The sequence below is a fragment of the Channa argus genome, chromosome 6, assembly GCF_033026475.1.
Source record: "Channa argus isolate prfri chromosome 6, Channa argus male v1.0, whole genome shotgun sequence".
In the NCBI taxonomy this organism is placed as follows: domain Eukaryota; kingdom Metazoa; phylum Chordata; class Actinopteri; order Anabantiformes; family Channidae; genus Channa; species Channa argus.
In genome coordinates this window covers 8,957,151-8,981,471 of record NC_090202.1, presented here as the reverse complement: position 1 = coordinate 8,981,471, position 24,321 = coordinate 8,957,151, and the positions used below count along the sequence as shown (strand labels likewise).

Genomic DNA, 24,321 nt, shown 5'->3' with positions numbered 1-24,321 from the left:
GAAAGACACCATTGTGGATTTGAATGCAGAAAGGACACGTCAGTGAAACAGAGAAATACAACCACTTTTCATCCACAAAACACACTTAACCCACAGACATACAACATATTTAAAGTCTGCTTGTGCAGCGAATAATCACCTTTAATGTTTAAAAAACTGTACTGTGAAATAGGAAGTCATCATTAGTAATATTTAATTATTGAATTAATATTTAATGCACATAAAACCTTTATACTAACTCCGCAGATTGGAGTTTGCTTCAGGGAATAGAATCTTATAAAATGCAACAACATGGTTAAAAGAACTTAGATTGTGTGTACTCTGAACTATCATTGAATTATCTCCATTCAGACAGAGTCGAGGTGGCCTGAATAATCTGCAATCACTAATTTCACTAACTTCTCACCTTTTTTATGAGAGAATTATTCACATTGCCTCAGCTGACTCACAAATATGAGAATCACCTCCTCTGCAGGTCTCAATGATGATCTGGGGTTTGTTAAACAGAGTTTGTTGTTTGCCTCTTTAAGTTAAGGATGTTTGGAAAAATATAGAGTAAAAAAAATGTACTTCAACTACATAGAAAGTTAGGTGTCATTTATAGTGGGTAATAAATTTATCAGATTTAATAAGAATTGCACTTTTACAACTATTCTGGTTTGTGTGTTTCACCACCTTGTATCCCAGAGATATGAGCTGCTTCACCATGTTCTTCTCCCCTTTGTCAGCTCCTGTTTCCCATTAGTAAAAAACCTTTTTAGATATTAAATAAAGGGTTTAGATTCGGAGACTTGTAGCTATGACAACTGCAGTTTTTTTTTTATATAATCAAGAATCAAATCATTAACAACATAATATGGATAACCTGGTTATCTGTGTATGAAGGATGGGGCCCAGAAACAATTTGTCCACAACATCAAAGACCATTCATACAATTCATACAAGTAAAAACCCTCCCAATCAGAGTTTCTGTAGGTAAATAATGGCGCTGATTTCTGACTTCTGATGTAAAACAAAATAGTTTTATAACACAACATGACACGTGTGAGATGCACTGCAGAAGGTTTCAGTGATGTTGGTAAAACACGTGGAAACTAAAAAACTTCATCAGATACAATAAAAGAAAATGTCTTAATGCTGCTATTTTTGCTTTTGCTTCTAAAATATATGCTTTTATTTTAACATGTACTGCACAGGTCAGCGTTGAGGAACTATTTCTAATATGTTTTCCTCTATGGTGCCATTTACATCTGTGATTCTTGTTTATGCAATGTGAGTATGACCCTTAACAAGAAAATGTAAAAAGGAAACCAGAGACGTAACACACTTCAGGCATCAACTGCTGAGCTAGTCTCTCTTAACATGCATTACATTTATTGGGTTTAAATCTTTGTCGTATACAAAATATGAATACAATACATAGATGTAATAAGAATCTTATATTGAGCATAATGATCGTTTGTTAGTTCAATTGTTTAAAATGTTACCACCCAACTAAATGGCCATTGTCGGTTGTTAACATGTCCATAATGTTGCTTCAGCAGGGTCAAACTGCGAAGTCGAGGTTGGATGATATAACATAGAGTCAGACACAACCAACACACTTTTACACTCCCGATAACAATCAGATAATGTAATGTAACCATTTAATAGGGTGAAATCATTGAAAATGTCATTATAAATGCGGTTACAAAGTCTGTGTTAAACTACACTAAGTCTCTTCTCAAAGACCTGGAAAGAAGTAGAAGCGTTTGGGTAGTGTGCATCTATCCTTGGTTGGCATCTGTCGTCTGTTGCTCACTGAAAAATCTTCAAAGCGTTGCATGACCTGTATAGGTTAAACTGGGGTGTGAAGTTAAGCAAGTCCAATAAAACAAGAGTATCATCTTTACACTATATGGTTGTAATGAGGCTCAATTAAAAACTTACTTTTCTAAAAAGCTCCTCGATATCATCCTTATAAGCAAAACTGTTGAAAACCTCAACAATATACTGGATAAGAAACGACCCACGATCCCGTCTTCTATATGAGACAGTGTCTGCAGGATCAAATACAGAAACAAAACATCGATTTGGGTTTTACTATGTGTAACAAATTATGTGAAGATTGATGTTTATCTCCTTTTGTTGGCATTAAGTGATGACATATGAGTTAACTGACCAGGGGTGCAGGAAAGAAGAGAAATAAAATCCTTTTCTTTGTGCACACATTGCAGAGTATCGTTCTCTATGTCATCCTCATCAGCAGATGCAGATGCACCTGGCTGTGGTGCTTCATCACAGGCGACAGCACTGTCTGTGCTAACCAGCACAGATCCTCTCTCCTCTGAAACGTAAAAAAATGTAAATACATTTCGTGAGAGTCACGCTCACTTAAAGACAGCAAGAAAGACATTTCTAAATATTTCAGACTGAATCCTAATGTAGGGATGGAATCACCTCCTCTGCAGGCCTGGATGATGATGATCTTGGGTTTGTTCAGCAGCGCTGGACATTTCTGGGAACCTAAGTATTTGTAAATGTTGTTGATGGGGAACTCATCGGGTTTCTCATCGCCATGTTTCCAGTTAACACCAAGGACAGCTCCCAGTTTACCATGAGACATAATAATAACCAGCACACTGTCTGTCTCTGTTAGCTTACGGTGTTTGGAGAAATCAATAAGAGCTTGATCAATTTGCTAGAGGAAAAAAAAAAGGTCAGACGTCAGATACTGCGTCATTATAACAACAATAGAAAAAATATGTTTTTCTGTCATTTTTCACATGTACCTCTGCTGTGAGGTTTGTATGTTCCACCACCTCATATCCCAGATCAGTGAGAAGTTTCTCCATGTTCTCCTTATCTTTCTCGGCTCCACTTCTGTTTAGTTCCTCATTGGTGAACTTTATATTAGTGATCAGCAACGCCACACGACTCCTCATATTGTTTTTGGTCACTGTGTAAATCTAAAAAATTTAAACTTCTAACATATCTTATCATGATTATAAACAACATTACAGAGTAATGATAAATGTAGTTAAGCTCAAAGAAAACATGCTGCATGATGAACAGCACCACATCCCATCTTCAGTTTGAAGTTTATTCATGACTTACACTTTTATCATTTTCTTTCTCCCTCCAAAACGCCTCAGTGGTAGGGATGAGGGTGGCTGACCAATCCGGGGGATTTTCTAGAAATTACAAAACATTACAACTCAGAATAAAGTATATCCAGTTATGAATACATGTGCGGTCATTGCAGTGTAAAAGTATAAAATCAATTATAATAAAAACTTGGTGACATTTATCTCACCTGGTGGTGCAGGCTGAACGGAAGCCAGACCCAGTGCACTGAAAAGGGTTTGATCTCTCTTTTGAAGGTGAGCGATCATCTTCCTGGAGGCTTCATTTCCTTTCCTCTTCGTGATGTCGATGAGACAGCGTGCCCTGTCTGATTTAGTAGGATTATCCTCAAGTACGGAGTCTTTCTCCCCATCATTCAAAACACCATCTTCTAGAAGGTCATCCAGGAGCTGTTTGAGAACCGCTAGAGAAACCGCATCCACAAATTTGCCCCTTATCCTGGCAAGCTCTTTGTCTGTAAAGAAAAAATAGGAGCCATTGGAAATACACTGCTTTCTTAGCTCAGGTTAGGAAAGTATACTAGTGCCCCCATACTAGTGCAAACTCAATAAAGTTGTGCATTGCTGTTCTCTGCTGATATCAGGTGTCCTTTAGATTGTTTCACCCCTGCCCATAAACATCCATAGTCCACTACTGATAATAATGATTTTTAAATGTTTTTTTTTTTTTTTTTTTACAGTGATTTATACTTAATTTTATCTGAACATTTAAACACCATTAATTTTGGACACATGGTAAACAATAAAAAACATGTTAGAAAAGTTACACTTGAAAAAAATCATATGAACTCTATTTGGGATTCAGGTCAACAGAAGCACAAACTACGGCCACAAACACCTGTAACTGAGTCAGCGCATCTCTAAAACTGTTCATGTAGAAACTAAACAGCATCATCTTCATGTAAATAAGAGAAAGCTTTGTTTTATATTTTATACATAAATCACTGTGTCTGTTTTGGTTAAATGTACGCGATCAACTGGCAATTGAGTGTAAAGATTGTGGATAAAAACCCATTGAAGCAGGTCACACAAATAAATGTAAATGAAGCAACTGTTAGTTAAACCATTGACTGATGATGCATTAAGCATTGAATAATAATCTGATATATCCCATTTAAGCTTATGTGTACACCGTTATTGTAAAGTTTTTATTATATTTGGAGATTTTGTAGTATATGCGTATAGTTTCTATTTGAGGATATAATAGCAAATTAAAGGCTATTCTTCAAATCCTAAAACTCAAATAATAATGTTTCACTTATGAGTATACGGTATATGCCTTTTCCTTTAATGCGGGGGTTGGTTGATTGATAGACTGACACAGAGGATCGATACAGCAAACTAGAAGCTTCCTCCCCTGCTGTTAAAGAAAGTACATTACATTACATTTAACAGGCAGAACGGCTATAAGCGAGGTCCAGAGCAAGCGCAAATATGCTAATGACGACTTTAAAAACAATTTTCAGTATTTTGAGACGTACAGCCAGACAAAAGAAAATGATGATAATAAGAAGAATGAATATAATATATATAATAAGCTGGAACTTCGGTCAGGTTTTCATAGCCAGAGTTTGGTAGCTCGTCACATAGTCATGAAACCTCCTCCGCTGTGTCGGTTGTTTTCTCATGGTTACTTGAGCTGCTGAAAGTTTCCCATCCAAGTACAAATGATCTGCATCGAACAGATGCTTCCATTTCAATCAATCGATCGCATTTGGAACATTTTCGCTGCACAAACTCGCGTTTATTGTTGAACTTATACTCCGAACAAACAAGTTTAAGTAACAACCACTGATTTGGCCATAAACATAATGATAAACATTGTGTATCGTAAGATGTTGTTTTAATCAAGTTTTATCCGATACAAAAAGTTTATAAAGCAAAATGAACAACTTAAAAAAGCTGTTGTCTATCATTTCCCTCAGTCGAAGCCCGTAGTGGAAGTGAAAGTAGACGCCATTCACCGGAAAATTCACCAAAAAAAAAGTCTTGGTTCTCTGCCAAACGCATACTTGCCTGACATCCCTTAAATGTCGTCCCACGTCAGTTTGAACAGAAAGCCTGCACGTTTTGTCTGAAAACGTCCAAATCGTGTCGAAGGGCGGGTGCGTAACGCTCGCTGGTCGGGATGTTTTCTCCGTCTTTACGCGCGGCAACTCGATTACTAGTGCAGCGGTTACTGTACATCCCATCTATCATTAAACCAGGACCTTATGAATAATTAATATGGGCTACAGTGATAGATGGCTTCTGGTAGACAGGCTTAATCAGACAAATAACATTAACTTACGACAGAAATGTTATCGCAAAGGGGTTGTAAAAGAAAGAAAAGAATGCACGCGAATAAAAACAGAATAAACAAGTTTAATAAACTATGTCACACAATGCTTTTACTACAAGTGGCTTTATTTGATATAAAAGTTAGTAATAGTGCAGAATCCATTATGCGTATAAAATTCCAGCTGACAATAACCTTTAGAGTAACTCACATACAAGCCTTACATTATTTAACGTAGAATGCTGCCTAATATTATAAAATAACGCTTAAAACCTGTTAAATATAAACATGTCAGTATTAGATAAAACGTGTCCCACGAGGAAGCCATGCTCCCCCAGGCCTGCAGCACTGCTTGTTTTCCAGCCATCCCTACCCGAGCCAGAAGCTGGAGGAGAAACTCATACATCAGGGACGATTGGAAAACAAGCAGGGCTGAGGCCATCAAGGACCCTGGGTTCCTGAACTAGTGATACATTTATAGTCTTATTAGAAACTAAGTTAAGGTTTAAATGGCAAAATGAGGGGAAAAATGCCAGATGCACTGATTAAGATCGGGAACAAGTCCCAACTTTCCCTGTTTTTTCCAGTTTTTCTCTTTCATATAATATTCCTACCACTAACATATCAGCAAATGATTAAGTGCAAATGTAGTTTGAACAGATATCAACTATATGCGTTTCTTTTATCAAAACAGATTTGTTGCTTCTTGGTCATACACTCCAAAACATCCAAGAATTACACCATTCACCTCATCCCATGCAAAATAGTTCAGGGAACTGTCAAAACATGCCAAGCTATCTACTGTCAACACATGCATAAATACAGTATCTTCAGGCAGTATCCACACCACACGTGAATTATGTGGGACCATGCACTCTGATGTCATCGGGCAACGGTTTGGTGCCCACCCAAAGATGCTGAGAGGACGTATACCACCATACAGCCCAGTGTTGAATTTGTTTCTGCATGAAAGTAAAAGATTGGTGCACACCATCTGAGTAAATGACATTCCTTGATGCCACGAATGGCAGGACACAGAGGATGGATACAGTACACTACACAGTTCTTAATAAAAGCAAAAATAAAAACAAAGTCCTATTACAGACTTAAAGCCAGATAGAAATAAACAAATGAGAAAAAATAATAATAATTTGGAAGCTGCACATGAGTTTGGTCTTCAACACTTTTTTTGCTCTGTGGCATCAGGACCACCGGACTGCATTCATTGACAGACCACAGTGAGCTAGAACCAGGCTGAGCGTCTTCAGGTAAGAAGGTCTGATGTCACATATCCGATGGGTTGTGGATGAAGATCTGTGGCCAAACAAACAAGAACAACACGACGTTCTGATTATTTAACACTTTAATTTTGTATAGTGTGATTTTGTTGTTTTTGTTGTTGTTGGTATAATATAATTTTCTATTTAATGTATATATTTTGTTTCCACAGTACATACTTATTTTTACTTTGTTGAATTTACATGGGGGCCTGGTGAATTACAATTACAATTACAAAACGTGGTATGTGGTGATATTGTAGCATTATTTTGTCATCTGAACCTGATCCAATCCAGGTAAACACAGTATATGGTCGCCCGTAATCTCGACCTGTGTTAATCAGTCATATTAATTTCTGAAGAGAACAGAAACCTCTCTCCCATGCTTCTCAGCGCAGCAACACGAAGAACTTGCTTTCCGCAGCTTTTTCACTCCCTCTCTCTGCCCGCATGGCACACAGGAAAGGACAGCGAGGTCATTATCAGCATCAGAAAGCTTTTGGAGCCCTGCTTTTAATATTATTTGGTCGTGGCACAGATCATTTCAAGGGGAATTAAATGATCCCCCTTTAATGCCACATTTTACCACGAATTCCCCAGGCTTTGTGTCTGAAAATAGACCATTACTCCGGGGGGGGGTTCGCTTTGGCTATGTGAGCTCCTGCCAGCCCCCTGTGAGATGTGTCGGTTCTGCAATGAGGAACATTTTGCGTAACGGTCCACTTTCTCACTGATAATATGTCTTTTAATTCGGACAATGGAAGGAAATGCCAACAGCTGCGCCTGGTTTAGTGAAGTAATTCCTTTACTCGCTAATCATTCGTTTTCATAACAATGTGAGTGAAACGTATTTGGACTCGGTTACTTTCTACCACCGACTGAAGAAAACCTACACACTCACGGGGACGCAGAATAACACTAAAATAGAAAAAAACTCAAAGTCCAATTAAGGGTTATCTCACTGTCAGGATTAAATGTCTCCCTGACTCAGCTCACCTGTTTAAATGGCTGAAGACAAACCCAGTTCAGAAAACAAAGTTGGATCTCTGTCTTGCAGGTGAGTGATCATGTTCCTGCTGGCTCTGTCCCCTTTCTTCCTCAAAGTGTCAATGAGCTGGCGAGCCTTGTCTGCTCTGTTGTTGTTTTCCTCAAGTATTGAGTCCTTCTCCCCATCATTCAAGACACCGTCCTCTAAAAGGTCATCCAGGAGCTGTTTGAGAACTACTAGAGAAGTCTTTTCAACGAACCTGCCCCTTATCCTCCCAAGCTCCGAGTCTGTAGAGAAAAAGTAGGAACACAGGAAATACACAGCTTGTTTGAATGTAGGTTTTTCAAGGGGAGAGAGTAAATTGACAGCCTAAAAATAATATGCACAACCCACAGTTTGACTTCTTGGGGTAATTTAGGGTCCTTGAGATGATTTCATAGCACATTCCATGGCCTATACAAAGGTTCTGCGTTAGGAAGACTACACAGTTTCTGGGCTTTTACTGTAAGGAAATTATTTTCTATGAATTCCAGTTCAACATCACGGAAAACTACAACCCCAGTAATAATAGTTAGCGTAATACCTCTTTGACTGTGAAACTCGTAACTGAACTGACATAGACTTAGACTGGACTTTACACACAGTGTATATAATAAAGAGGTGTATAATTTACAAAAAAAAAAAAAACATCTGAATGTAAAACTTAAATTCATAACTACAGGAAGCTTACTAGTATTCAAAGTAAAGACCGTTATGCAGAACACACTTTTTCGGAGTTATTACTATGACATCAGAGCGAATAAAGTGTTGCATGGTTATAAACCACTTCCTGTTTTGCAAATAAAACCCATATGTTCTAAACTCTCTGAACTCTGGGTTTTTTTTTTATTTCAGTACGGAGACATAACACAATAAAACCCTGCTTCATTTAACCTGTAACTATATAGCCTAACTTTTAACCTGTGTTCGATATTAATTATCTTTCGATATGCTTGTTCGGCTGATTTAACGACGCCATTCAATATTCTGAACAGTTTATTTCCTGGTCGTTGAGTTTTGACGCTGCCAGCTGCCCTGAGCCCCGCGCAACGTGGCTTTCTGTTCAGCAACCACATCCCAAGAGTTTGACAGTAAGCACACCCACTGATGACTTTCCCAAAACTCGAAACTTGTTGCTTAATAACTGCATTTAGATCACTCTTACCTGCCATAGCTCACAAACCTCGTGTCACCGAAACGTGTAACATCCAAAGAGTTTCACATTCAAAGCAGCAGTGTGGAAAACTGCACTAATTGATGATAAGCTGCCAGTTTGTAAGTTATTGTTATAGGATGCAAATAAACCGATTCAAACGAAACGTAAACCTCTGAGATGTGTGGCCATATGACACTAAGATGAGTACGTGGAGTCGATGCCTAGCGTTTCTGTACCATGATTTTTCCCCTTCCTTCTTTTTTTGCAGAGCCGGGAGGGGTCAGCGAGGAGACAAAAAAAAAATGTCGTGCTAGGAAATATTTCATTCTCTCGATTTATCGTCTTCTGTTTTTTAGCGCCAGACAGGAGCTTTCGGGCCTTGTATCTCTCCCTCCCTTGCAGCACAATGCCACTACTTAAATAACAGTAAACTGCTGCTTCAACACACACGACGGCGTCTGAACGTCAGCCTTTTTTGCCCCAACTCCATTACTCCATCTCGAGATCAGTGCACAAACATCAGCTTTCTGTGAGCGTAAACGTCACAATCAGTGTGCTATGGCTCAGATCTCACCCAATGTATGTAGACCTCAGTCTATTTAGCGTTGCTGATCTATAGGTTTAGGCCTACGGAACAATCCATTTAGTTTTAAAATAAAATCTCTTCAGCCATCATGCAGCATGTATAAGGTTTGTTTTATGATTAGGCTATTAATTATGGAATGTATTGGTAAATTACAATAATTGTCAATTTGTCTTATCTCTGAATCGAGTATGAGCAAACAAAACGTCAGGGATGTGTGCACAGTCAGTGAGTGCGCGGCGCACATGCTGCGTACATGCACACATTTGTCTGGATGGTTTTAAGTCAAGAAGGATTGGATGATAAAGTTTCATGCTTAGCAGGCTATAAAATCTTCTGAGTGTAATTTAGTTTTTTTTTATTATTTAATTTAATATTCCCAGTGAAGTTCTTCTGCTACCAGCTTGTGCTGGGTCTAGTAGATCTTTAAATACGTTAGGAAGAGTACACAGTTTCTGTGCTTTTACTGTATGGAAATACTTTTCTATGAATTCCAGGCAAACTACAACCCCAGTAATAATAGTTACAGTAATACCTCGTTGACTGAGACACTCTAACTGAATTGACATAGACTTAGATTTGACTTTACAAGTGTATATAATAAAGAGGCCGCTTTGTGTATAATTTAGAAAAAAAAATAAAACATTTGAATGTAAAACTTCATAAAAAACTTCATGAAAAAATTCATAATATTAAAGTAACATAAAGCGACATAAATGTATTATGTCGGGATATTGAGTGGATCCTTCTATTAGATACTGACCAAATTTTCCCCACGACAGGAACGGATTTGGTTCCTCATGCTGTGTGATGGTTAAAGGGTTTAATAGTAATAAAAAAATGATTCTGTGACACGTGAAGATGGATTCAGAAAAATGAAAGAGGCTAAATTCTACATATATGAATGTGTGATCTGTAATAATCTATTACCAAAACCACAATAACGAAGATTTCTACGCTTTCTGTAAACTTTACGAACTGATGTCGAGATGGAGTCGGGGGTTAAAGCCTGACGTTCAGACCTCGTCCAGTGTGTTGAAGCAGCATTACATTTACAAGGCTATATTTTTACTTAGCTTTTACTTTGTTTGAGTGTCAAGAGATGGTAAGACAGAGCTATTTGTTGCACCCCGGCCTTGTTTCTCCTCTCTGATCCTTCCCGAGCTTCGTAGCGTCTGAACGAAACTGATGCAGTGTGAAAACGACAACCACCAGGTGGCGATAGACCATCGCAGCCTCTGCTAAAGACTTGAGAGAAGAAGACAAATAGAGAAAATGGCTGTGGGACGAGGGTAGCTGGCTGGCTAATGTAAACATCCACCAACATTAAATTGGAACTGGAGCGACGACAGCGTTGTTTAATAGTATTTTGACACTGCGAATGAAAGTGTATGTTGACACAAATCCACAATGTAGATCAGCTTCAACAACATAATGTTATAATGGCGAGTTAGCGCAGCTCTCTTTGTTAGCTCAATAATTAGCCTAGGTAGTTTAACACTGATAGCTAGCTTAGCAGTATAGTAACGTTAGCAGTTTGATTTTGCGTTTTGAGTTTGAGAAGTTTCATAATACACAACTTCAGTAACTAATTGAGCTAAGTGATAACACTGTTTTGAGAGTATATTCTTATTTAGCGTTATCCTTCATCCATGTAAGTTGAGGTCGGTGAGAAGTAGCTGCTGGCTTTTAGCTAGATTATGCTAACATGTTGACAGGTCAAAGCTGGAGACATTTATTTGGTCTTATTGCCCCGAAAAATAAACGTTGTTAGTGCCACCGTGGCTTTGCATCGATCAGTGTATAATAAACTAGTCGCTTTAAGACAAATTAGCAAAGTCTGATCACATAGATGTGGCGCGATTTAGACTAAGATAGGAGATAAAAATAGCAATCTGATTTATTTGATCGAACACGAAACGTGACAATGTTTTCTGTTTGTATTTACTGCGTTGCTTTATGTGCTGGCTGACGTGGTTTCAAAGTTTTCTGTTTGCTCCTATGGCCATCCTAGCAGATTCCCTGACTTTGTTCGAGAATGATGAGCCAGCGGCGTGGGATCCATCTGGACCAATCAGAGCTGCTTTGCAGTAAAGGATGTGGTTTTTATGGCAACACTGCTTGGCAGGGCCTGTGCTCGAAATGCTGGCGAGAGGAAAATCAGCGTGAAAAGCAAAAACAGATTCAAGAAGACTGGGCACTTGCTGAAAGGTTTGTTTATTTATATCGTGCCCTTTTTTTCCTAAATGGCAACAGCTGTGTTATTTGTTTTCTTACCTCCTCACTTTGTAGGCTTGATCCCCTGTCTGCTGGTCCATTGGACAACAACTGAAGTTGTATTTTCTTTTCCCCTCAGGCTGCAGAGAGAGGAAGAGGAAGCTTATGCAAGCAGACACCAGAGGGCCCAATCACAACCTACCATCACACCCTTTAGCAAATTCGAAGAAAGAAAAACCAAGGAGAAGTCCAGCAAAGTTAACACCGTCACAAAGTTTTTCACTCCTTCCACAAAAACACCACCAAAAAAAGGTAAACAATTGAATCTGCTGGAAATGCAAATTATTAAATGAACATTTCTTTTTAAAGTAATTACAGTTAAGCTTAAATGCCAGCTCAATAAAATGTTATATTTTTCAGTTTAGAGATTTCCTTAAATGTCGAGTATGACAAAATATTCAGAACTAAATTAAACTAAGACCAAGACAGCCACACATAACATAACTACTGTCATATTCAGAGAAAATGCTTTAGATAACTTTTATCACAGCAACATTATGTGTCATGCCCCAGATGCTACCAATGTTGAAGTGCAGTCCAGCTCAAGCCCCAGCTCCTCAACAAGTCGACATTCCTCTTTGGACAGCGACCACGCAACGCGAGAGTTCATTGATTTTCTCAGGCCTCTAAAGCCTGGCAAGGAGATTTTTAAGCAGTGTCGGGCCTTCACTGAGGGCATGGTGTATAAGAGGGTGAGAACCAGTAGATTACTCTTTATGTTTTTGTAGGTAAAATGAGTTTGTAGTAACAGCAATGTTGTTCGGCTTAGAGACAGTGGCACTGAAGAAAAGACAGGAGGCAGAGCTCATGTTAGATGTGTTGGAGATAAAGTCAGAGAGGCCAGATTGAGGTGGTTTGGACATGTGTAGAGGAGAGACTGTGTTTCGGTAGAAGGATGCTGAGGTCTAGAGGAAGAACAAAGAGAAGATTTATGGATAAAGTGAGAGAGGACATGAAGTTAGTTGGTGTGAGAGAAGAGGATGCAGAGGACAGGGTTAGATGGAGGCAGATGATTCGCTGTGACGACCCCTGAAAACTGAGTTTTAATTTCATGGTGTTTTATTACCTAACCTCTTAATTTATTACTGAACAATTCTCGGTTTCTAGTATTGCAGTCACTGAATTAAATGATCTTGGAAACATCTTTAACTTAAATGCTACAAAAACACCAAGCCTTATTTTTTATGGCAAAGATTTGTTTACCAGCTTGTGAATTCTTGACTGTTCGGATACAAATTTTTTTAATAACTTTTTTTGTTAGGAATTAAAGCACAGTCATTGCAGAAGCTTTTAGAAACTGTTCGTTATTCATACATTTTAAATTGTTTTGTAATTTGTAATAGCCACAGATGATTTGTAAATCATACGTTGATTTGATTTACACATCAGTTCCTAAATGATGTTTTCAGGCAGAAATTGATTTAAATTGTTAATCTTTATTCATTGAGCAGGATATGAGTGCCGATGAGCTGTCAGAGTGTGTGCAGGACTTCTACCAGAACCTCTCAGAACGCCTGCATTCCCAGTTCAAAGGTACTGGTTAGCCCTTTTCATTAAAGTTACGTTGTAACACTTTCTGTAGCTGATTCTCCTTCTTAATCCTCATTGCCTTTCCCTGTAAATATCTGTGCTACTGATCTTAGGTTCGACAGATCATGTAGAGAGCATCATGGATGAAGTAGAGAAGTACATGATGACTCACCTCTACAAGGAAGTTTTCTGTCCTGAAACTACAGATGATGAGAAGAAAGACTTGACCATTCAGAAGAGAATCAGGTTAGCAAGCACAAACTGTGGTAATGCATAAATTAGCTATTCTTGTAGCCGTAGACTTCCTTGCATTCTTTGTGTGCACAAAGAAACACCATTGGTGATCAAATGATGAAGTGAAGGAAACTTGACATCAATTTTATCTTTTTTGTTACAGAGCATTGCACTGGGTCACCATTGAGATGCTCTGTGTTCCTGTAGATGAGGAGATCCCTGAAGTATCAGACAGTGTAGTCAAAGCCATCACAGGTAAGTAACACTGGTAGAATGGTAGAAAATTTACCTCATTATCTTAATAGTAGATTTATAATGAAGTTCAGATTAACAATCTTCTCAACTCTCTGCATCAATCCAGATGTGATTGAAATGGATTCTAAGCGCGTTCCCAAGGAAAAGCTGGCATGCATCACTCGTTGCAGTAAACACATCTTCAATGCTATCAAAGTCAGCAAGAAAGAGGCTGCGTCCGCTGACGACTTCCTCCCAACACTCATCTACATCGTGCTAAAAGCAAACCCCCCACGACTGCAGTCCAACATTCAGTACATCACTCGTTTCTGCAACCCCAGCAGACTCATGACCGGAGAGGATGGTTATTACTTCACTAATCTGGTGAGAAGACAACTAAATCCTATTTAGACAAGTTACGGTGGCGTTTAATTTTTGATGACATACCTGTCTCTATGTATCATTGAACAAAAATACAAAATTATCACCACCATAAAGGAAGAATTAACAGCTAAATTAGACTACACCTAATAGACTTTAGTTACGTGTCTGCATGGTATCAAGTTAGCCAAGTTACAAGTCTGGAGTCTTAATGTGGTAAATAAGCCACAGGTTGTGTTACAATTTTATGCAATATATTGCAGTTTCATTTTACAACCCCTTGCTTCACTCTATGCTGGTGTGGTAAGGTGGAAAAAGGCAGAGTTAGAGTTAAAAGTCACTGATTACATCCTGGAACATCAAAGTCAATAGAAAAGTCATAAACAAGGTTAAAATGATCTTGTGTATAGTCACATTATTTTTGGAACTTCTTTCCTGCAAAGCAGCTTTTGGTTCTTTTATTCCTGTATTGCGACATGATAAAGTGGTGACATGGGGTTGGAAATACGGGAACTAAGAGGCAGCATTGGGTTTACAGAAATATGAAGGTTCGGAGTCAGCGCCTTAATCCAAAGCATCCGGCTAGTGTTCATCTTATAAAATCTTTTTTCAACTTTTTTTGCTCGCTGTTTCCTGTCTTCTGATTTCACTTTCATATTTTGGGGATGTTCAACACTCTAGTCAGCTTTAAAAGGTTAAATCTTATTGAATGTAGGTCATCCTGATGATTGAGTGCTTAAACTAAATATGTCATATCAAGTCGCTCTCCTTGGTTTGAGTTTGTCCATTAATAATTAACAAAATGGGAACATTTTTTAAATAAGTAAACTTTAATATTTTTAGTAAAGTAACATCCAGATATGAGGCTATTTTTAATAATATCCTCTAAATCCCTTTTTCCAGTGCTGTGCAGTAGCCTTTATTGAGAAGCTGGATGGTCAGTCTCTGAACCTGAGCTCCGAAGAGTTTGAGCTCTACATGTCGGGCCAGGTGTCCCCACAGTGGCCACAGGCCACTGGAGCCTTCTCCTGTTCCTCAAGCAGCACAGCTCTCAGTCAAGTGCACAAACGGCTGGACCTGCTAACAGGGCTTGGGGAGAGGCAGGAGCGAGTCATGGAGAAGGCTCGCAAGCTGGAGAGTGACCTCATTGACTGGACCGATGAAGTAGAGCAGAAGGTGCAGAGCGTTTTGGAAAGTTTTCCAGCAGAGAACCAAAGCCCAACTGCAGGAACAGCTAGTGGGACAGCATCTGCAGCAGCATCAGCAATCGACTCTGATAACGTGGAGAATGAGCTCCTGCCCCCACCCCTGCAACCACAAGTGTTTGCTGGTTGATGTGAACTTTTCTGGTCTTAAAGAAACCTCTAGAGGCTTTACTCCAACCTCACCCTTTTCCCTGCGGCCAAACCTTGCTGTCGATATGATCATAGAGCTCTCGTCTGGTATGGATCCCATTTTCATTCCAGCAATTTCTATTTTGTCCATCCATTGCCCTACTGAAAAGTAAGGGAACTGTTGATCTAAAGGAATAGTTTTTCATTGTTTGGCGCACACTCTACCGTCTTTTAATAAGTCACTTAGATGACAATTGCATATACATTGTTACATAAGAACCTGTGGTTGGTTAGTTTAGTTCAGTTTAGCATAAAGACTGGAAACAGCTAGCCTGGTTCTGCTCAACAGTGAACCAGCACCAGCGCCTCCAAATCTCAGTTACTAACATATTATATCCAGATTGTTTAGTATGTACCCAAATTGAAGCCAGATTTGCTCTTTGCTTTTTATACAGATCCATGAGTTTAAGAGGTGCTGTCAGGCAGGCAACATGAGGTAGAATCTCCTAGACCAAGTACACTCCGAGCGTTTTGTCCCAGTTGCAGACATCTGTGGTAAAAGTCCAGATAATCTGCTGCTATTGCAGTTTCAGAATAAGCTGACTTGTACTGGTATCCTTGGACCAGACTTGACCTTTTGTGTTCCAAAGCTATTTTGGCAATATAGCTCCCCCATCCCACCATCCTCTGACTTCCATTGAGTGACATCCAGGAGGCACTCTGTCCTTTTTAATACAGAGGAGCAGACCACTCAAGCTCTTCCCAAACATCTCAGTTGTTCACCTACAATGGACCCTTCCGCATCTCAGTAGATCTTCATCCTTGTTATTGTTGTTACGTTTGATTTTTAAAAGCTTCTGTTATTATTCACAACTTTTCTAAAAAGTTGTTAATAATGTCGTGCTTTTTAGTGATACTTCTAGGTGTGTTTCGAAAGTGGGGGCTCACATTAACATGTAGAGCCTTGCTCTCCAAAAAACATCTAATATTTTATATCAAACGTGTTTGGGGGAAAGGATATAAAATGTAAATGTTACTTGCCCTTCCTAAGATAACACTCTCGGTATGCTTGTTATTTCTGCTATATTAACTGTATTACCTAATCCTGAGAAAAAACTCCAGAAAGTGGCTGTTGAGCATGCAGAAATGTGTGCGTGGCAGTGTTTGTTGCATTAAGGTGTCGACGAATCATCAAGTCCCCCGGCTGTGTGTAGCTGTGCATATGAAGTTATTATCAGTAGTCCAATTTTCATGCCAGACCTCTCACTTCAGACATAAGCGTGATGTACAGAAGTGATTTTATTTTTCTATATAGAGGCAGTTATCAGTTCTCCTGGATGCAATAGGAGACAGTAATCCTGTAATATTTACAGTAGTACTATCATTAAAGAAATTCAGCTTGAAGATGTTACATGATTTGTAATGGTCAAATAGTTTTCATTTATTCATTTGTCTTGTCAAGAGTGTGTAATAAGCATGTCCTATCAAAAACAGATTGCGGGTTGATTGATTTAATTCCTGTTGGATTATACACTGATCAGCCACAACATTAATACTGGTGGGCGACACGGCCAATTTTATGCAGGCTGCAAGTACACGGCAAAATGTGATATACTGTGTTCAGAGGTGGTAGACGTACACAAACTCAATACTCAAATAAAAGTCCTAGTTTTGGCCCATAAATATTCTCCCCTACAAGTACTTTTTCAAATCTTTCACTCAAGTACTAATTGTAATCTAAATATAATCATTCTCAACAATTTTCCTAAAGTTAAGAAGAAACAGTACTAATTACCAGTAAACCATAGTGATTAAGGTAATTATGGCAAAACATACAGCAATTAATAAAAAAGAAGGGTCAAAGGTCACTGCTGCTAAAGACGGAGCTGATTTATTTAACCACCCGTCAGGTTAACCCATAATGATACACCAGATGGTATTTATGTTGTGGCTGATTGGTGTAGGTATAAGTCATAGATGTTGATGATGTTCACTTGTAAAACCAGATGATTTACTAGTGTAGAAAAATAAACATAAGAAGAACCAGTGTAATTTACAGTATTTTTTAAATCCTTCTGTTTGTTATCAAGGCTCTTAATTCATAAGCAGATTTATTAAAGGAAGTAAGTGCTATTTTGAGTTGAAGTGATAACTAGTAAAAACAGCATTGTGGTCTGTGAGAGACCTATTTCCACCCAAGATTTCACAATCTTGGGTGGAATTGCACTTTTTTTTCCTCCTTTATGTTGTTGAATTTGAAAGTGTTGTGAAATTTATATTTCCAACAACATAGCCAGTGTGAGGTTTCTTTCCCTCTACGTTTTTAATGCAAAGAACAGCTTACATAAGGTCATATTACACTGTATGCAAAAGCCATGTATCAGGTATTTTGGGGATTTGTTATTGTGTCACATGTGTGGGAAGTAACCTAATACTGTCTTTTATTTAAAAGTAACTTATTGGGGCAGTGTTGGTATATTTACATCGATGGATGTGTGGTCATGATGATGACGATGATTAATAAAAATTGGAAATGCATGTGTGCTAGTGTGTAGTTCCTATGAAGCTAGGATTAAATAAAGAGTTTACACAAAGACATTTCCCATTTAGATTTGTCTGTATTCTAATGGAGAAATGAAAATAATGGTTACAAACATTTCTGAGAATGTATTATCTGTGGAATTCATTAACCTTTTTCTTCAGTCTGCTTATATTGTAGTAGGCTCTAGACTCAGAGCCCTGAAAATGTATTGTATCATTTCAGATTGGCTTTGTATTTAGGAATGAAAAATAAATACAATGGGGCTGTTAAAAGGAAATTCAAATGTTACATCAGCACAAGCACAATAAAAATGTAGGAAACAACAAAACAAATAAAACAACAACAATCTAAAGCAAGGCAATAAGAAGCTTTGTACTTAGGTACAGTGTAGTGGAGGCCATGTATATGTTTGCTTATATGTGCAAAAATGATTATTAGACATAGAAGTCTGACTCCAAAACTCTTTCAGCCATACAAAGCATAAATATTGCATAGAATATATTGTGAAAATAATAATAATAATGTTTTACTGGTTGCTTTTGAATTAAGTATTAATGCTGAAAGTAAAAAAAATGCTTCAAACTCAAGTGATACATCCTTTGTTCTGTACTTAAAATTTGATGATTGAGATGATTCAACAACGAAAAAATTCCAACTTTAGGGGGAAATTTAAACTAGGCTTTCGGTTCATCTTTTCTACACTGTAAAAATTTTATTTTCCATTATTCTTAGCATATTTCTCTCTTGGTGGGTGTTGGCATGTTTCAACTGCATCCTGAATTCGGAAAAAAAGGCATGCTACCTTTAGTTCCCCTTTCTTTTTCACTGCATTCAGAAATGTTAGTTTTAATAATGAGTAACGGGGCTGCTTGTTAATGGTCATTTTCCTGTCACAAGTAGAAATCCCTATCAAAGTTCATGGTAAAAAGAAAACTTTGAATAAGACAGCATTTTCGGAAAAGAGGATATGTGTGTGTGTGGGGGTGTGTGTGGGTGTGTGTGTAAGAGAGAGAGTGAGATGTGTTAATTCTTAAAAAAAATGTTACTTCCCTCCTCATAAGATATAAATGAAACCTCCTCCTTGTTTCTTACAAACTGTATCAGTCACGATGGACATGTTGATTTCCTTTCTTGGTGAGTCTTTCCTCAGTTCGTTTGAAAATTTTATTTGGAACTTTTAAAAATATTCTTACCTACTGTAACTAATCCTGACTTATCTTCTATTTCTAGGGCTTTTAACACTACCACAGCTTGTAGTGCCTCAGGGTATGTATCAAAAAAATCCTGATTTATTTCTATGTCACCTAAACATATACTGTATAAAATTAAACTGTCACCTGAATTGTTTTAATTTCATATTTCTGCTGAAGAAATGATATGTCATTTTAAGTACATTGAAGTTGAACAATAACATTTATAATTACATGTATTTTGATTAGTTTGGGATATTCTTCCATTATTAAATCCCTTACGTTTTTGTCTCCATACAGTAGTTCCTTATTTGACTACATTACAGGCTGAGGTGGAGATTGTATCAGGGGAATCAAGGATCTTCACTGGAGAGAGTGTCCATCTGAGATGTAGCATAACTGATAAGCACAGATCCACCTGGAGATACCTGTGGTTCAAGGGATCTGAGGAGTTAAATACATCTGGGGAGAACTATAGATTGGAGAGGGCCAGAGTTAAGGACAGTGGGAAATTCTATTGCCAGGGAGTGAGGGACTCTTTGGTAGGAGACATACACACCAGCAAAAGTCTGCCTGTGGAGATCACCGTTGATGGTAAAATGGGGTTTATTACTATCACAATCAGATGAATTCACTTTTTTTGCCCACTTCCTTTTTGCTTAAAAAATTGGGAAACACTGAAGTCTTGATCCTTTAAATGTTGTCTAAGCATGTTACTGTTGTGCCGTTTCCTGTGTGTTCTACTTTGTACTTCGGATCTTACAACATATCTAAGAACATGCCTGTTGAATTGCTTTTGTTCGCTGTAATCCTTTTTAGGAGGGTGGGCTATTCTGCAAATCCCAAATCATCCCACTCTTGTTGGAAATAACTTGAATGTCAGGTGTCATGTCCGTGGCAACCCCGCCCTCCATGAAGTGGTTCTGTACAAAGATGGTGTGGAAGTCATGACACAAACGGTCCGCAAACCAGACTTGTACCTGACCAACTTGTCTGTTGAAGATCAAGGAATGTATTCTTGCAGGGCTTCCTGGGACATAGAAAGACGTACACGCTCTGTAATTTCAGCTGAAGTTCCAGTGCAGGTCTTAGGTAAGTTTATATACAGACGTGTGCATGTTGAGTTTGGTTCTGATGTAAGAGAATAGTAGTGATTTTGGAAGGCGCATGTTCTTAATTTCTTAAGAAAAAATGGTTCCTTATAATTTAACTGCCTGTAAAAACAGAAATTGTTGGTTTTAAAATTACAGTGTAGCAAATCCTCTGCTACCACTCAGTTAGCTTTGTTGCTTTTTGAAGGTTTGTATTGCGCATAGACAGGAGAGTGATGAACTGTAGAGATATAGATATAAATGTACTGTACTTTACATCTCACTCTCATCTCACAAGTGCATTTCTCAAAATGGTAAATTAGTAGGTTTTAGTTCAGTTGTTGTTAAGCTAACTGATTATCAGAATTTACAATAGGGAATATTTTGTTCTCCAGACATTTATTTCAAGTATTCTAATGTCAGCACTATTTTCTCTTCTGTGGGTCTATGCCAGAGGTTCTATCGAAGCCAATTCTGGAGATAGCTACCAGCATAAATCTTCTTAACAAAATGAAACTCATCTGCCACGTCCAATACAACGCTCCTGCCCCTGCCCATCCAATAAACTACTACTTCTACAAGAATAACATTCGACTGGGAGTAGCAACCTCTGAGAACCATGATCTGGTCAATCAGATTCCAGGCCAGTACAGCTGCAAGGCCAAGGTGCCTATGTTGAATCTCTCCAGGTCGAGTGAGCCCAAAAGCTTTGGAATAGTGAAAGGTACTTAAGTAAACATTTAAACCTTAATTGTCTTTGTCAAAAGTGTAAAGCAGAGCGCAGCTTGTGAGGTCACATTGTCTTTGACCCAACAGGAGGACAACGTCAAGATTCCAGATTCCTATGGACTCCTCCAGTCTCATCCCCAGACCTGTCTCCACCTGCTGCAACTGAACCCACTGCAGCCCAACACTCCCCTGACCAATCCATGGCAGCTCCTTCTTTTATTCAGTCTACAGAAGTGAGCATACAGCCTTCCGATCCTTTCCTGAATCCTTCAAAGCCAGAACCAAGCCCTTTGTTATCTACTGTCCTGTCTCACAACCAAATTTCAATCAATGTACCTCAGGAATCTGGTGATATGTCTGGTGATATGTCTAGTGATTTGGCCTTCACTGAGCAGTCTGTTGGCACCTCAGAGTAATATCCAGCCACTGTCTGATATTGAGACCTTATCATAAAATACACACCACTGAAGATTTGTGCTATACATTATGTTGGCAATGACATGTTACTTTCACATCTTTAGTAATCACACACAAATAATTCTGAGTCATTTAACTGTTAATATGCAGTTCACTGTGTAATATTCATTTTAAACATTACAAAGTACTGTGTCAACGTGATGATTTATTCTGTAGAGAACTAACTGGATTAGTAATGTTTGCTTGAACTTGTTGAAGCAAATAAAGCAAATAAACTGCTGGACTTTATTTTGGTGTACACACTGTCTTTACACAAGACTAATGTACAGCAATACTGATTACATATGAAAAGTATTGGTATAACATGACAGTGGTTATTTTGAAATAATGGTAAAGCTATAGGTCACAGTGACATTCTCTGTATACCCAACACATACATATTTATGTGTCTAAAAGGAAAGCACTGGTCAAAGCATGAGAAAGGCTGATGAAACTGATGAAAACAGGAAAAGCTTCAACAGAACAGTGACATAAAATAACTTTTCTGGTGTAAGAAAATGACTTCGTCTTATTGTCAGTAGTTCAAATATCAGATGATAAAACTGAGAAACTTCTTTGTTTTATGACTGTTTTATGAAATATATATGCTCATTTTGACTTTATTGCAATATGTTTCAAAAAAAAGTTGGCACAAGGCCATCATTACCTGGGTTACATGGCTTCTTTTTTTAATAACATGCTGAGGAGACCAATGGCTTGATTCATTTTTTTATATAGGGTTTCAGGAGCTCAACATTTTGGGGCCTACTTTGTTGTATTCTTTGCTCAAAATGCACCAAACTGTTTTAAAGAGTGACAGGTTTGGGCTGTAGGACCATAGGACCTGAGCTCTCTATATAGATCTCAGTATTTTTGCTCCAAAATATGTATATTATATGGTTTAGCATTAATGGAGCACAAAAATGTGCAAGTTACACATGCCATGTGCAGTAATGCTCCCCCACATCATTTCTTTTGAACGGTGAGCTTGCAACAAGTCAGATGGTCTCTCTCCTCTTTAGCATGCAGAACATAGCGTTCCAGATTTCCAAAAAAGAATTTAGCATTTTCATCATCGGCCCACAGGACAGTTTTCCACTTCACCTGAGCCCATTTTAAATCAGTGTGGCTCAGAGAAGATAACGTTGTTTGTAGATCTTGTTTATATATATGTTTTTTCTTTCCACGGCAGTTTAATTTGATTTAATTTAAATGTAAATTTAATGAGTCCTGATTTGCATTTGTGGACGCAACAATAAACATAGACGGTGGCTTTAAGAGGTGGTCTGGTCTTCCTGTCATGTCTGTTTTTATTGCAGTACTCCTTGAGTGCCCAAAGTTCGCAACCTTTCAGTATTGGTTTTTGGCTTTTTCCACACGGCAAAAAAATATTCCTTCGATAAATCAAAAAATAAATAATACCAGAAAGCTAAGTTCAGAAAATGTTGTTGTTATTATTTAAGTTAGCAATAAGACATTTCACATCCAAAGAAATAAAATCAAACACACGATTGTAGAGGTGGAAATTGGGCTACTGTTGGTCGAAGAAGAAGAGGAGGAACGCGTGTTCTTAGGCAGAGGGAGAAGAGAAAAGCCAGGAATCCATGACTGACAGTAGGGACTTTGAATGATGGCAGGGAAGGCTAGAGAGTTGGTAGACAAGATGCTGAGAAGGAAGGTGGATATACTTCCTTTCTGCTCTTTCTTGCACTTGCATCTTCTGAAATATAAACACTTTTCTGATAGGACTTTGACGTTTTCTCCTTGACTTGGATTTTTGCTTGCCTTGTACCTCACTTGTAGTTCGCTCTGGATAAAAGCATCTGCTAAATGACTAAATGTAAATGTAATGTAAAGTAAATGTAGTAGGATCAGGAAGACGGGAGGGTCCTCGGTGTATCATCGGGAAAGAGGAAAAGGATACTTGGTGGTAGAACAAGGAAGTTCAGGACTGTATACAGGGCAACAGGTTAGTTAAAAAGAAGAGGGACACTGAGAGAACTGAAGAGAGTAGACCGGAGTACAAGGAGATGCAGCGTAAGGTGCTACTGTTCTGCCATCTGCAAGATTTGTGCGTAAAGCGATTTGTCTGTATTACAAAGTTTTCCTTGCCCCCAGCTCAGGCTCCCAGGCTCACCCTTAAAGGCCAAGTACGGTTCAGCTCACATTGTGCCTTACAGTCCACGCTCAGGCAGCAGTGAAAAAGACTGAAGCTCCGAGGCCGGTCAGTAAAGCCAGTCCTGGACGGAGGAGCGCAGAGCCGCTGCTACAGTCCCTCAGGTGAGTCTCACCTTTACCTGTCTTTGAGTTGGCCGTTTTGCTCTTGACTTTCTCCTGCTCAGCCAAACAGTGTTTCTAGTGTTTCTGTTCCCGACAGCAGAGCTAACTGTTAGCTACAGCAGATAACGTTAGCCGATATCTGCTAACTGTACTGTGTGTCTTCTAACCTGTTGCCAGTTTTATCCTGGTTGGTTATCACTAGTTTATGAGGTGCAGTTGTGCGCAGCATTAGTAATTCATCATCCACTATGATGATGTCAGGGTGAGCAAGTTTTTGCATCAGCTCTCCCACGATGGAAACGCCTACAAACAGGACACAAATCACTTGTTACATAAACATTTATTTTGGTGAACAATCTGCTCCACAACAGCTGTTGAGAACTGAAATGATCAACACTTTTGCTTTGTTTTTTGCCGTTTCCACAAACTTTACTGATATAAACTCGCTAAATGAGCAGAGTTTTACTGTTTGCCTCTGTTTTACAATATCTGTCACTTATTTTATAGTTGGTTCCATGTCAGCCTGCAACCTGTAGTTTTTACTCTGAAATCTGAAAAGTCTCTGTTTTAATCGACGTTATATGACAGAGCATGAAG

The 24,321-nt window shown here is 38.5% G+C and overlaps 3 protein-coding genes and 1 long non-coding RNA gene across 6 annotated transcripts; 2 read left to right on the top strand and 2 right to left on the bottom strand.

Moving 5' to 3' along the window:
• Nucleotides 1–1,357: 1,357 nt before the first annotated feature.
• Nucleotides 1,358–5,307, bottom strand: LOC137128595 (caspase a-like). 2 transcript variants are annotated; one of them, XM_067506874.1, is made up of 8 exons: nucleotides 5,142–5,307; nucleotides 3,296–3,580; nucleotides 3,097–3,173; nucleotides 2,772–2,948; nucleotides 2,440–2,680; nucleotides 2,162–2,326; nucleotides 1,930–2,039; nucleotides 1,358–1,842 (listed from the first exon to the last, which is right to left on the bottom strand). In XM_067506874.1, exons 1-8 carry the CDS (start codon nucleotides 5,146–5,148, stop codon nucleotides 1,798–1,800), a joined length of 1,107 nt encoding a protein of 368 aa, XP_067362975.1. In that variant the 5' UTR covers nucleotides 5,149–5,307; the 3' UTR covers nucleotides 1,358–1,797. The 2 variants fall into 2 exon arrangements, with proteins under 2 accessions (XP_067362975.1, XP_067362974.1); XM_067506873.1 differs by having other exon boundaries at nucleotides 1,358–1,828; nucleotides 5,142–5,306.
• A 2,535-nt stretch (nucleotides 5,308–7,842) lies between these two features.
• Nucleotides 7,843–11,811, bottom strand: LOC137128597 (uncharacterized). The gene is made up of 3 exons (XR_010914599.1): nucleotides 11,724–11,811; nucleotides 11,395–11,591; nucleotides 7,843–7,955 (listed from the first exon to the last, which is right to left on the bottom strand). It is a non-coding gene; the product is annotated as an uncharacterized lncRNA (long non-coding RNA).
• Nucleotides 11,485–17,974, top strand: LOC137128593 (rab5 GDP/GTP exchange factor-like). Of its 2 annotated transcripts, XM_067506870.1 has the most exons (8): nucleotides 11,485–11,657; nucleotides 11,803–11,975; nucleotides 12,237–12,415; nucleotides 13,175–13,256; nucleotides 13,367–13,499; nucleotides 13,651–13,742; nucleotides 13,849–14,105; nucleotides 15,006–17,974. In XM_067506870.1, exons 1-8 carry the CDS (start codon nucleotides 11,485–11,487, stop codon nucleotides 15,435–15,437), a joined length of 1,521 nt encoding a protein of 506 aa, XP_067362971.1. In that variant the 3' UTR covers nucleotides 15,438–17,974. The 2 variants fall into 2 exon arrangements, with proteins under 2 accessions (XP_067362971.1, XP_067362972.1); XM_067506871.1 differs by lacking the exon at nucleotides 12,237–12,415 and having other exon boundaries at nucleotides 11,524–11,657.
• Nucleotides 17,975–19,019: 1,045 nt separating this feature from the next.
• On the top strand, nucleotides 19,020–22,728 carry LOC137128594 (high affinity immunoglobulin gamma Fc receptor I-like). The gene is made up of 6 exons (XM_067506872.1): nucleotides 19,020–19,112; nucleotides 19,209–19,244; nucleotides 19,469–19,762; nucleotides 19,988–20,260; nucleotides 20,714–20,983; nucleotides 21,076–22,728. Exons 1-6 carry the CDS (start codon nucleotides 19,046–19,048, stop codon nucleotides 21,402–21,404), a joined length of 1,269 nt encoding a protein of 422 aa, XP_067362973.1. The 5' UTR covers nucleotides 19,020–19,045; the 3' UTR covers nucleotides 21,405–22,728.
• The last annotated feature ends 1,593 nt before the right edge of the window (nucleotides 22,729–24,321 follow it).